Below are 12,648 nucleotides of genomic sequence, written 5' to 3' on the forward strand. Positions count from 1 at the left end.
GTTAGACCTGGGATGTAATTCTACAATTGCGCGGCTACGCTGCAGTATCATCATCTAACAAATTATATATATAGTAACGAAATATCCATTATATATGTTTAACGCTACCGTTCTAACTACACAATATATTTACGAATACACTGTAGTATATTAATTTTAATTCTAATATTTCCATACAATTTGATCCTCACATACGATTCATCATAAATCTGATTATAGAGTTATACCCCACCCCTTACCTGAATTAAGGGCCGCTCTAACTCCGATTGAATTCCTAATTTTTGGTTCCGGCTTGCACTTCTCGTATCCTTTCCTTCCAAACCCTTGTGCTCTAACTTTTGTTCTTCTTTTCTTTTCTACATAAAAAAACCTAATTTGTTTCACTACTACTACTACTTATATAACACATAATATTCTGTTAATAAATCAAATAATTCCACTTTGGCCCAACTAATTCACACGGGCAACACAAAGTTCAGCCCAATTAAATTTTATTTTATTAAAACTCCCTATTAACTTATCACCTCATATTTTACGGTCTAATTTAATTTGCTCTGAAAATTCCCAAAATAATACACGACACTCTAATAATATTTATAATACTAAAAATATTAAAAATCTCAATTAGTTATCGATCCGCTATCCCGAACTAATACCGACTAAATCGTCCCAAAATACGAAATTTTCACTAAACACTCCAAACGTCTAACTTAAGCGAATAATTGAATTTCCGGGCGTTACAACTCTCCCCCACTTAAAAGATTTTCGTCCTCGAAAATTCATCCGATACCACCATCCTTAACTTCGTTCTAGTTTCCAACTCTTCGATCCCCAAGTTGTGCTTGACAACACTCTAAGTACTATTCCTTCGAAACGACCAAACTCAACAAGGTTTAAATCTAACGTACTAATCATTCAACGCAATCAGGAACAATGAAACAACTAGCAACACCGATAAATCAACGATAGTAATTAAAAGTATTACTAATGAAATAGCACCTCCAACATTCCTGTTCTCATTAGCTGTTTGAGTTCCAGCTAAAGCGAACACTTTTTCACTGCCTGGTTCCCTCTTTGGTTTTTGACATTTGCCACTAATATGCCCTTCTTCACCACAGTTGAAACAGATAACTTCCTTATGCCTACAATCAGTAGTTACGTGTCCTGTCTTACCACAACGGAAACATCTTTTCTCCCCAGCAGTACACACATCACTCTTGTGACCAGGTTCTCCACATTTGAAACAAACCACGCTAGCAGGAGCTCCCCCCCACTAGTTTTCTTGCCATTAGCCACTTCTGCTTTTCCCCTTCCAATTGGAGCATCATAAGGTGTGCTACGGTTCTGCTTGCCTCTCCTATCCTTGACAAGTTTGTAATGTGCATTATGATCTTCTTCGTAAATCCTGCAACTATCAACCAGATTAGGAAAGATACGAATCTTTTGATACCCAACAGCTTTCTTGATCTCAGAGCGCAATCCGTTCTCAAACTTGATGCACTTTGAAAACTCAACACCTGCTCCCTCATAATACGGGTAGAACTTAGCCAACTCAGTGAACTTTGCAGCATACTCTGTCACTGACATATTTCCCTGTTTCAGCTCAAGGAACTCAATCTCCTTCTTACCCCGAACATCTTCAGGATAATACTTCCTCAGAAACTCTCTGCGGAAAACAATCCAAGTGATCTCTTCACCAGCAACTTCCAATCTCTGACGAGTCTCTAACCACCAGTCATCCGCTTCCTTAGCCAGCATATGAGTGCCATATCTAACCTTATGTGCAGGAGTGCAATCCATGATACGGAAGATTCGCTCGATCTCCTTCAGCCAATCAAGAGCACCATCGGGGTCATGCGTACCCTTGAACACTGGCGGATTCTCCCTCTAGAAAGTCTCCAAACTACGAGATCCAACATTCTCATCAGCATTTGGCTGATTCACCAAAGCTTGAGCCATAGCCTCAAGAGCAACAGCAATCGCAGCATCGTTTCTACCATCCATCTCAACTAAGCACTACAACATAAACAACAGTCAGATAAAAGTAATTAACAATACTCGATAGTTAACTAACTACGACTCGACAACTGGCCGGACGGACTGACCTGCTCTGATACCACTAATGTAACACCCCAAAATCTACCCGGTAATTATAAATAAAAATCAAAGTATTTTAAAATTTTCATACGATGAAATAGGATGTCACATTCGTCATTCAATTCACATACGACAATTATGCCTCCACATAGATACATAGCACTTAAACGAGAGCGGAGAAATTATAACATTAATTAAATTACTTCGCAGCGGAATCATCAAACTTCATAAATATTCAAATCAAGTCGTAGCATCTTTGCACGGTAACTTTAAGTTACAATTTAAACCAAAACCAAATAAAATTCAGCAACTAAAACAATAATAAAAACAATCGTTTTGTCCCCCCGAGTGCTACGTGTCAGAGCGACAACCGACTCGACTCACAGCGGCTAAATCCTTCACTCAATAGCACCACCTGCACGTTACCAATATAAAGGTAACAGCGAAAACAAGCAAAGGGTGAGATATCAAACTATATCAATAAAGTCATGATAAAAAGTATATTACAGTTCAAGTCATAATATATATCTCACGTTTCAATTCCAATCAACCAATTCAAGATCAAAATCACATAATCACGCACAACGTTGCAATAAAACAAATGAATGACACTCGACAATGCATCATGCATGTGGTACCCAGGGCTTCAGCCCCCATCGCCAATTGCCAGTTAAATAGAGGAATCAAGGCATAAGCCTTCGTCGCTAATTTGCCAATTCAGGTCATCGCCAAAAATATGCAATTCATGAGACATTAATGAAATGCAACAAATCACAATCAATCACATAACAACGTCGCATAAGGCATTCGCCTACATCGCCAAAATATATCAATCATATTTGATAATTACTCATCACAATGATTTCCGGCAACATCTCAAGAATTCGCAATATGTCAATATATGCATTACATCACAACATCGCCAAACATCGCCAATTTACGGATACCGAATCAATTCCGGGCTCGCCTAAATTATACCACTCGATTAATTAATTTTCCGGTCAATTATTTACTTTAGCTCACTGCTGCTGTTATGCTACCAAAATTATCCCTGCTAGATATACATATACAGTCTGTAATAATTAAACTAATCTATATAAATATATGTTCCTATAATTTGGATTATAGTATTAATATAATAACTATTCATATTCATATTTTTATAATTATTATTATTATTATTATTATTATTATTATTATTATTATTATTATTATACATTAGTATGCTAATGAAATGTATATATATTAGTAAATTGAAACAATTGAAAGTGGTTTTTGTCGCTACAGTACAAAAGGTATTTCTCCACTAACTATCGCTACAAACTACAGTATTCGGTGCACATGTGTGTTTATGCAACCTGAAACATGAAACATATATTCATAGGAATTATATTATCCTATATTATTATTATTATATGGAATATCATGTATTAGAAACTTGGAAGCATGATTATTGTTTATATCATAACAAATTATGATTTATCAAAAATATATATGCTTGCTATAGTATATAGGAGTGCCGCAAATTATTGGTTATCTAACTAATTGTCCTAAGCTGCTAGACCTGGGACGTAATTCTACAATTGCGCGGCTACGCTGCAGTATCATCATCTAACAAATTATATATATAGTAACGAAATATTCATTATATATGTTTAACGCTACCGTTCTAACTACACAATATATTTACGAATACACTGTAGTATATTAATTTTAATTCTAATAATTCCATACAATTCGATCCTCGCATACGATTCATCATAAATCTGATTATAGAGTTATACCCCACCCCTTACCTGAATTAAGGGCCGCTCTAACTCCGATTGAATTCCTAATTTTTGGTTCCGGCTTGCACTTCTCGTATCCTCTCCTTCCAAACCCTTGTGCTCTAACTTTTGTTCTTCTTTTCTTTTCTACGTAAAAAAACCTAATTTGTTTCACTACTACTACTTATATAACACATAATATTCTGTTAATAAATCAAATAATTCCACTTTGGCCCAACTAATTCACACGGGCAACACAAAGTTCAGCCCAATTAAATTTTATTTTATTAAAACTCCCTATTAACTTATCACCTCATATTTTACGGTCTAATTTAATTTGCTCTGAAAATTCCCAAAATAATACACGACACTCTAATAATATTTATAATACTAAAAATATTAAAAATCTCAATTAGTTATCGATTCGCTATCCCGAACTAATACCGACTAAATTGTCCCAAAATACGAAATTTTCACTAAACACTCCAAACGTCTAACTTAAGCGAATAATTGAATTTCCGGGCGTTACAACTGGCTCAATTGGTAGCAGAAATTGCTATGAATATGTACTTAACCCCTAGGTACATGGTTCGATTCCTGCGGGAGGCAAAAACAATATTTACTGGGCAGCCGATAAGCGGACCTAGGGGGATTATTGATTAAGCCGGTAACATGCTCGGTTGGCCGACACGGTTGATGCGTGCAGCGGATATCGGGGTGTTACATTAAAAAGGCGCTTTTTTAATGTAACACCCTAGATTTCCGCTTACACCGCGGGGCTTCCGGCCTACCAAGCATGTCACCAGCTTAATCAATAATCCCCCTAGGTCCGCTTATCAGCTCAATTGGTAGCAGGAATTTCTATGAATACGTACTTAAACCCTAGGTACGTGGTTCGATTCTTGCGGGAGGCAAAAACAATATTTCCTGGGCAGTCGATAAGCGGACCTAGGGGGATTATTGATTAAGCTGGTGACATGCCTGGTAGGCCGGAAGCCCCGCGGGGTAAGCGGAAATCCAGGGTGTTACATCTTGAATCGGTCTCACTACGATACATGCGTCTAACTCTCGGAATTATAGGAAAATACCATAAGACTTTGGCCGGAGAGAACTTTTTCTTATATCGAGGGGCACCTCATTTAGGACACTCATTCAACGCTACATACTCATTTCGAAACAAAACGCAAACGTTTGGACATGCATGTATCTTATCATAGCTCATGCCAATAGAGGACAACATCTTTTTGGCTTCATACGTTCGATTGGGAAGAATATTATCCTTTGGTAGCATATCTTTCATAAGGGCTAATAACTCTGTGAAACTTTTATCCGACCATCCATTGTCCGCCTTTAAGTTGTACAACTTTAACACCGCAGACAATCTTGTGAATTTTGAACAACCATCATACAACGGTTTCTCTGCATCGCTTACCAACCTCTCGAACATTTTGGGACAATCCTCAAGATCTTCTTCAAGCGCTTCTGCAATCTCTTCGACTCGATCGCAATCGTATGTGTCTGTGCAATCGTCGTTTGAAGCATACTTCCTATTACACCTCGACTCAACATTCCCGTTACTTTTCTCACCATGCATTGTCCAACATGTATAACTTCTATCGATTCCAAACCGTAGTAAATGCGATGCCAACTTATTCCCGTCAACCTTATCCCCATAACAGCAACCCAAGCAAGGACACGACATTCAAATCAGGTCTTCAGAGTGCGCAACCGCAAACTCAACGAATTCTCATACCCCTTTCTCGTACTCTTTTGACAATCAGTTTGAATTCATCCATGTCTTATCCATGTCTTAATTAAGCTAAACAAATGCTTCTTGGTTTCTCTATCAGGTACTAAGGAATTCTGTCAAGATAATAAATAGCTATCATCATTATGTCTTGATCAGAATACCTAATGAGATCTTATAAAGTGTGAATAATAGAATACCTAATCCGAATACCTAATTAGAATACCCGATTTCTTAAAGAAGACATTACCTTATTTCAAGGTAATATAAGTCCGCAAACCAAAAAACTGATTGAGAGACACTAAATTGAAATTAAATAGAACCATAAACAATAAACTATAAGCAGAAAACAACAAACTATAAGCAAGAAGAAAGGGATAGTAACCTGAGTTAGACTTGATGTGGGAGATGGGTAGGTTTGAATCGGCGTTGTACAAGTAGAAACCAGAGACTTCAAAGTAACTGTAAAATTAAACACACACACGATGCAGTTAAATACACCACTACTAACAAATATCAAAATAAACCCAATCTAGAACTCAATTATTTAAAATGATATGAAATCAATTATCAATTAGCTAGTAACTACAAACAAGAGACAAAACAGATGCATACATGTGTACCACGGCTTATTCAACATATATTGGTTCGTAAATGAGAGGCTAGTTCATTAGTCCTAACAATTAACCTCAACTAACAGTCTAACTTTATAACTAACTTACAACATAACCACTAGTAGGATTAAGTGACTTAGACTTTTAAAAGTAAAACATGAAAATTGTATTATAAAAAGAATAGACAGGTGGATTCTATTGTAAGGTAACTCTATTATAAATGCTTAAATTTTTAATAATCGGATTTAGATAAAAGCATGGATAACTTATGAAGTTAAGTTGTGCAACCTACTTAGTTGTTATTTGTTGCTATCTTTTCAAAATAGAATCTTAATTTTTTTTCATACATTACTTTTAATGTGAAATGAAATAAATATCGAATTAGTAATGCTTTGAGATTATAAGAAATCAAATTACACAAAATACATATTATCACTTTCAAACATATATGCATTTATACAATTAAACAAACTTTAGTAACAAAGGTCTCCATTTTTCAAAACTCTACTCCTTTTAAGAAATGAAAGAATCCTCACTCATATTTTAGAATCAAGTAAAACCATAAAACATTAAAGTGAGCACAGTTTCTCTTAATAATCATTTGGTGTAGACAAGTTAACCCTCAATTGAACTACCCATTACAATTCAAATAACTCAATGATATGACAAAGAAGAAATTATGCAGTAAGTAGTTCATGCTTTCATAATATACTATAGCTTTCATTTCATATCATTTCCAGTAGTATGTGTTCTATTCTTGACAAATGTGTTTGCAATTTAGATATAAAAATATCAAAGTTCTGTTTTTAGCTAAAAAATGTTTTGATTTTAGCTATAAAAAAATTGTGTTCTTCAGCACAACACATTCAGTACCCAACAACAAAGCAGCAAGAGATTTGATTTGTTCATGGATTATAACATATTAAGAAACATAGCCAGTCGAACAAAAACAATTACAAATAAAGCAAAAGAAAACAAGCTGACATACATGAAGATGACAGCGGCGGCGGCGAGATGGTACACGGCGGCGGCGGCGGTGAAGAGCTTTGATATACAGAGTTGTGGGAGACGACGGTTTTCTGGGTGAATGGTTTTTGCAGATTCAAAGTTGAATTTGTGGAAGATTGGTTTTCTGGGTTTTCTGGGCAGTTAGCGTCAATGGGAGAAAAAAGATGAATTAGGGATTCTGAACCCATAATATCAAATTTTGGTTTTAAAAATTTTAATTAAAAAAGGCTATGAGAGCGCTTTTGAAAAGCGCCTTAGTAGACATAGCTATACCAGCGCTTTTAAGGGAAAAGCGCTCTTGTACTCTACCCCCTGTAGCAGCGCTTTTGAAAGCGCTTTCATAAAGCCACCTATAAGAGCGCTTTTGAGAAGCGCTTTCGTACCCCCCCCATATAAGAGCGCTTTTTGAAAGCGCTTTCGTACCCCCACCCTATAAGAGCGCTTTTTGAAAGCGCTTTCGTAACCCCTCTCTTCCAGAGCGCTTTTTTTGCGTGTTTTTTTAGCGAAACCTATACCAGCGCTTTTTCCTAAAAGCGCTTTAGTAGGGGTGCTGCTAAAAGACAAATTTGGCATAGTGCCTTTAACCCATCTAGGCCTTTAGGAACGTAGTGGGGGACTACTCTTGATGTATGTTGAGCGCATAGTCGCTACCCGATACTACTACTTAGATAGGTTTCTTCTTAAAGTATCATTATGTGGTATGCATGTACCATGTTCGAGGGTGCTTTAGAGGGGCTGACAATTTTGAGTAACTGATAGAACCCGTTGCTGATTTCATCTTTATCCATAGAAGTACCTTTGGGGAAGGGTAGTTACCTGGTCATACTTCATGCAAGCCTTTAAACTTAAGGACTCTTGTGTGACTTGTTTGTTATCTAACCCTTTGATTTCCTTGCAGGTTTTTCTTGTAGTACATACTTGTCCTTATCACCTTGTGCTTTGCCTAAATGCATTACATTCACATGACATCATGACATCATAACATAAGCATGATGAACTAACTCTTTCAAGGATCTTAGGAATTTAGGGCGCACAATCTCAGGTGCTCTTATCAAAGGACAGAATTCCTATCAAGGAGCAAGAGGATTTATTTTCCTCTAGCCACGTACCTTCCAATTCAGAGGCACCGTACCTATCAACGGGCAAGGGGATTTATTTTCCTCTAGCCTTATAATTTCAAATTCAGAGGTATCCCAAATCAAAGGCGATGACCCACTCGATATGGTGAGCTCGATTCCTATAGAAGAACGTCCAAGAATCAGAATTCTTCAGACAAAGACTCGACCAAATCATTTTCTAATGTTGCTAACTAAATTCCTAAAGATCCTTGAAAAGATTGCATTTGCATTCATAACATCACATAGAACTAACTTTGCCTTTCAGGTCGACCAACTGGTTAGACAAATACCATCAACAAATCAATCTCTATCAGATAAACATTCTGGAAGCTTGACCCCCAGACTTCTGAAACATTCCAATCAGATATACATTCCGGAAGCTCGAACCCCGGACATTTTGAAAGTTCCAATCAGATGAACATTCTGGAAGCTTGACCCCCAGACTTCTGAAACATTCCAATCAGATATACATTCTGGAAGCTCGAACCCTGGACATTCTGAAAGTTCCAATCAGATGAACATTCTGGAAGCTTGAACCCCAGACTTCTGAAACATTCCAATCAGATATACATTCCGGAAGCTTGAACCCCGGACATTCTGAAAGTTCCAATCAGATGAACATTCTGGAAGCTTGACCCCCAGACTTCTGAAACATTCCAATCAAATATACATTACGGAAGCTCGAATCCCAGACATTCTGAAACATTCTCATCAGATACACATTCTGGAAGCTCGAACCCCGGATAATCTGAATCTCTACACCAGTTCCACAACAACGACGCAAGCCAGACACGCCTAAGCGTCAATTCACCCAGATTAATATGTCACTGGCTCAAGCATTACAATACTTGATGAAATCAGAGTTGATTACTTTAAAGGATCCCCCTAAGAATCCTAGTACTTCTTCTCGTGGCTATAGTCCCAATGCGAGGTGTGCATACCACTCCAATAGCCCTGGACATGATACGGATGATTGTTGGCCATTGAAAAATAATATCCAAGACATGATTGATCCTGGTGAAGTTGAGTTCGACAGTCCTAAAACTCTTGTAGTGATCACTGCTCTCATGCCTAATCATGACAAGACTGATTAACGTCTAGAAGGATGGACTATCGGTTCATTAGCTTTACTTTCATTTGCAAATTCTATCCCGTTTGTTTAAACATTCGGCTTATGATAGACATTATCTGTTTTAATAATCATCATCAGTGCATTGCATATGTTTGTCTTGAATAATTTATTTCGCTATCACTCATTTTTAACTGCATCTTTACTTTGCATAATGTTTTGTGATACTTAACTCCTGCTAAAGCTGTATGCCTTTTGAGGGAGGATGACGAAAACGATACTGCAACCTTATACAGTATGCTTTTGAACAGACTATGCTGACGATGTACAGGCGTTATTTCAATTCTTAAACGGTGGAGATATAAGGATGTTAATCCCTCGTCAACCCCTTTGAGCCTAAGGAGTAGAAGTTTTCTTTCTTGTGCAATTTAAAACCCTTAATCATAACCTGGGGAAGGGTAGTTACTCAGTTAACTCAATTACACTAGTTGTTGTTTACACAGATAATGATGGGTTACCCCAACCATTAAGTCAGGCAGTCAACATCTATCAAAATGAAAAAAGAAAACTTTTAAGTCAAAATCTATGAAGGAGACTTATCAAAAACTAAAACATCCCGCTGACTGTAATCTCAAAATAAACAGTTCAGGCAAAAGTTTGGGATAACAGAAGCAAAGTCAAAAAAGAGGTTGCTAAAAGATTCTCGATAAAAGAAAACATTTCAAAAGAGGTCACTGCAAATCCTCGACAAAAAGAAAGTATTACAACAAAGGATGACTGCCCGTCCAAATAGACTTCAGGTACTTTAACCATCATCAAATATCAATGTTACAACTTCAAGCTCTGCTAAGGCTTAAACGCAGAGTTAACTGAGCATAGGATCGAAGAACATCACGAAGATTGGGATGGGTATAAATAAATTTTTGAGCCATTATCCTTTGTTTCTTAAACCGTGAACCAAGCCACGTTACAACCCTTGAAAGTCCTAACTGAAGCATGGTTAGTTCGAAAGCATACTGTCACCAAAAAGGTATCCTGACTCCTTAAGGTTTGCCATAAAAGCTGAGTTGATATCTCCTTTTACAAACATCACGTTTTATAAACATCATGTTTTATAAACATCATGCTTTTTACATCTTCTGTTATAATGCTTTCAAAAAAAATCAAGACAGGCATACGCGCTGCATCTCATGAAAGTTATCCCGACAGACAAAACCACGACAGAAGCAATGTCTCTTATGTATACGAGGGGCATGGCATGGTTTATCCAATCAACCTGGGGCAGTCGGGTCAAGATTCCGAGAATCTCTCAAAGAATGCCAATCAATCTGGGGCAGTCAGGACAAGATTCCAAGAATCTCTCAAGATTCCAAACAACCAGGGGCATACACCCAAGTGGATCTGCAGCTACTTCCCAATCAATATGGGGCAATTAAGTCAAGATTCCGAGAATCTCTCAAGAATGCCAAATAAGCAGGGGCATGCATCTAAGTGGGTCGGAAGCAACCTCTCGATCAGTCAGGGGCATCATCCTAAGTCTATGATTACTAGGGGCATGTCACCCATAGTACACACCTCATAAAGTCCCCGCGAGGCGAATCTCTTCAAATTTCCTAAATAGTTGGGGCAAAGCTATGGAAGGCATTTTGAACATTTCGATCAACACTCATTAGTGTGTTCCAATCAATACGAGTCCAGGAATGACAGCTATTATAATCATTGGGGACAATGTTTAAGTCATTCATGCCTTCTCACAGAGCCGGTTTCACAAGATCATATCCCCACAGAGTAACCCTTAAGACAATATCTTCAAATGTTCCCGTCCCAACAGAGACTTAGTTCATCAACGGAGTTTACATCTTCGACACTGCTGGTTCCCTGACATGTTTCTCTTCTTCAAACAAGGTTATTCATCTCTCTTATCCCCAGTCAGGGTACATCAAGATCAATCATTCAAATGGTTTTCATGCCCAAGCAGAAATCATAAATCCCCAGCTGAGCATCTTCAAAACAAGATCAGGCATCAGAGTCACAATGATCTGGAGATTTATTTTCTCGATCAAGAAGAAATCATTAATATACTCCAGATAGCATAAATCATGTTCACGTATCATATATCATATACATATCCATACATTACAAACATCGTCTCATGATAAACTCATACATACAAGTTTTTCATTTATTTTGAGAAACTTATCACATAATACATGCATCATGACATTGCATAAAGATTAACTTTACCTTTTTCAGAATACAGGTACAAACAGATAAACAAAATCTCCAATCTTCCAAGATCTATTTCAGTTACTACGAACGGTACTAACACAGTCAATTCTCAAAGATCTAATTTTATCATCACGAACGGTGTAGACACGATCATCTTCCAAGATCTAATTCAGTTACTACGAACGGTACTGACACGGTCAACTCTCTAAGATCTAATTCTATCATCACGATCGGTGTAGACACGATCATCTCTCCAATATCTAATTCAGTTACTACGAACGGTGCTGACACGATCAACCTACAAAGATCTAATTCTATCATCACGAACGGTGTAGACAAAATCATCTTCCCAAGATCTAATTCAGTTACTACGAACAGTGCTGACACGATCAACATTCAAAGATTTAATTCTATCATCACGAACGGTGTAGACACGATCATCCTTCAAACATCTAATTCAGTTACTACGAACGTTGGTGACACGGTCAATATTCCAAGATCTAATTCTATTGCTACGAACGGTGTGGACACGATCATCTTTCCAAAATCTAATTCAGTTACTACGAACGATGCTGACACGATCAATCTCCAACAAATACTTCTCAATACAAAGGATCCAGTCTAACGTACGACTCATCCTGGGATACGACCTGACATACGGTGTATTCTGACAACTATCAACACAAGGGACCTATTCTAACGTACGACCCACCTTTCAGCCTAACGCACGACTTTCCAGACATTCATCAAATGCAAAATGGATCCGGTCTAACGTACGACCCATCCTTTAGCCTAACGTACGGCTTTTCCAGACATTTAACAATGCAAACTGGACTTAGTCTAGCGTATGACTCATCCTAAAAAGTATAGCCTAACGTACGACTTACTTTGACACTTATCAATACAGTGGATTCAGTCTATCGTACGACTCATCCTAAGTATATCCTTCAGATACGATCTAACGTACGACGTATGTTGATTCTCAAGTCTATCAAGCTGG

At 37.5% G+C, this 12,648-nt stretch overlaps 1 protein-coding gene across 1 annotated transcript; it reads right to left on the reverse strand.

Moving 5' to 3' along the window:
• Positions 1-907: 907 nt before the first annotated feature.
• On the reverse strand, positions 908-1,800 carry LOC131625168 (uncharacterized). Its single transcript, XM_058896065.1, has 2 exons — positions 1,250-1,800; positions 908-1,142 (listed from the first exon to the last, which is right to left on the reverse strand). The coding sequence occupies exons 1-2, from the start codon at positions 1,798-1,800 to the stop codon at positions 908-910; spliced, it is 786 nt and encodes a 261-aa protein (XP_058752048.1).
• Between the last annotated feature and the right edge of the window lie 10,848 nt (positions 1,801-12,648).

This window comes from Vicia villosa, unplaced genomic scaffold, assembly GCF_029867415.1.
Source record: "Vicia villosa cultivar HV-30 ecotype Madison, WI unplaced genomic scaffold, Vvil1.0 ctg.000192F_1_1_1, whole genome shotgun sequence".
NCBI lineage: Eukaryota > Viridiplantae > Streptophyta > Magnoliopsida > Fabales > Fabaceae > Vicia > Vicia villosa.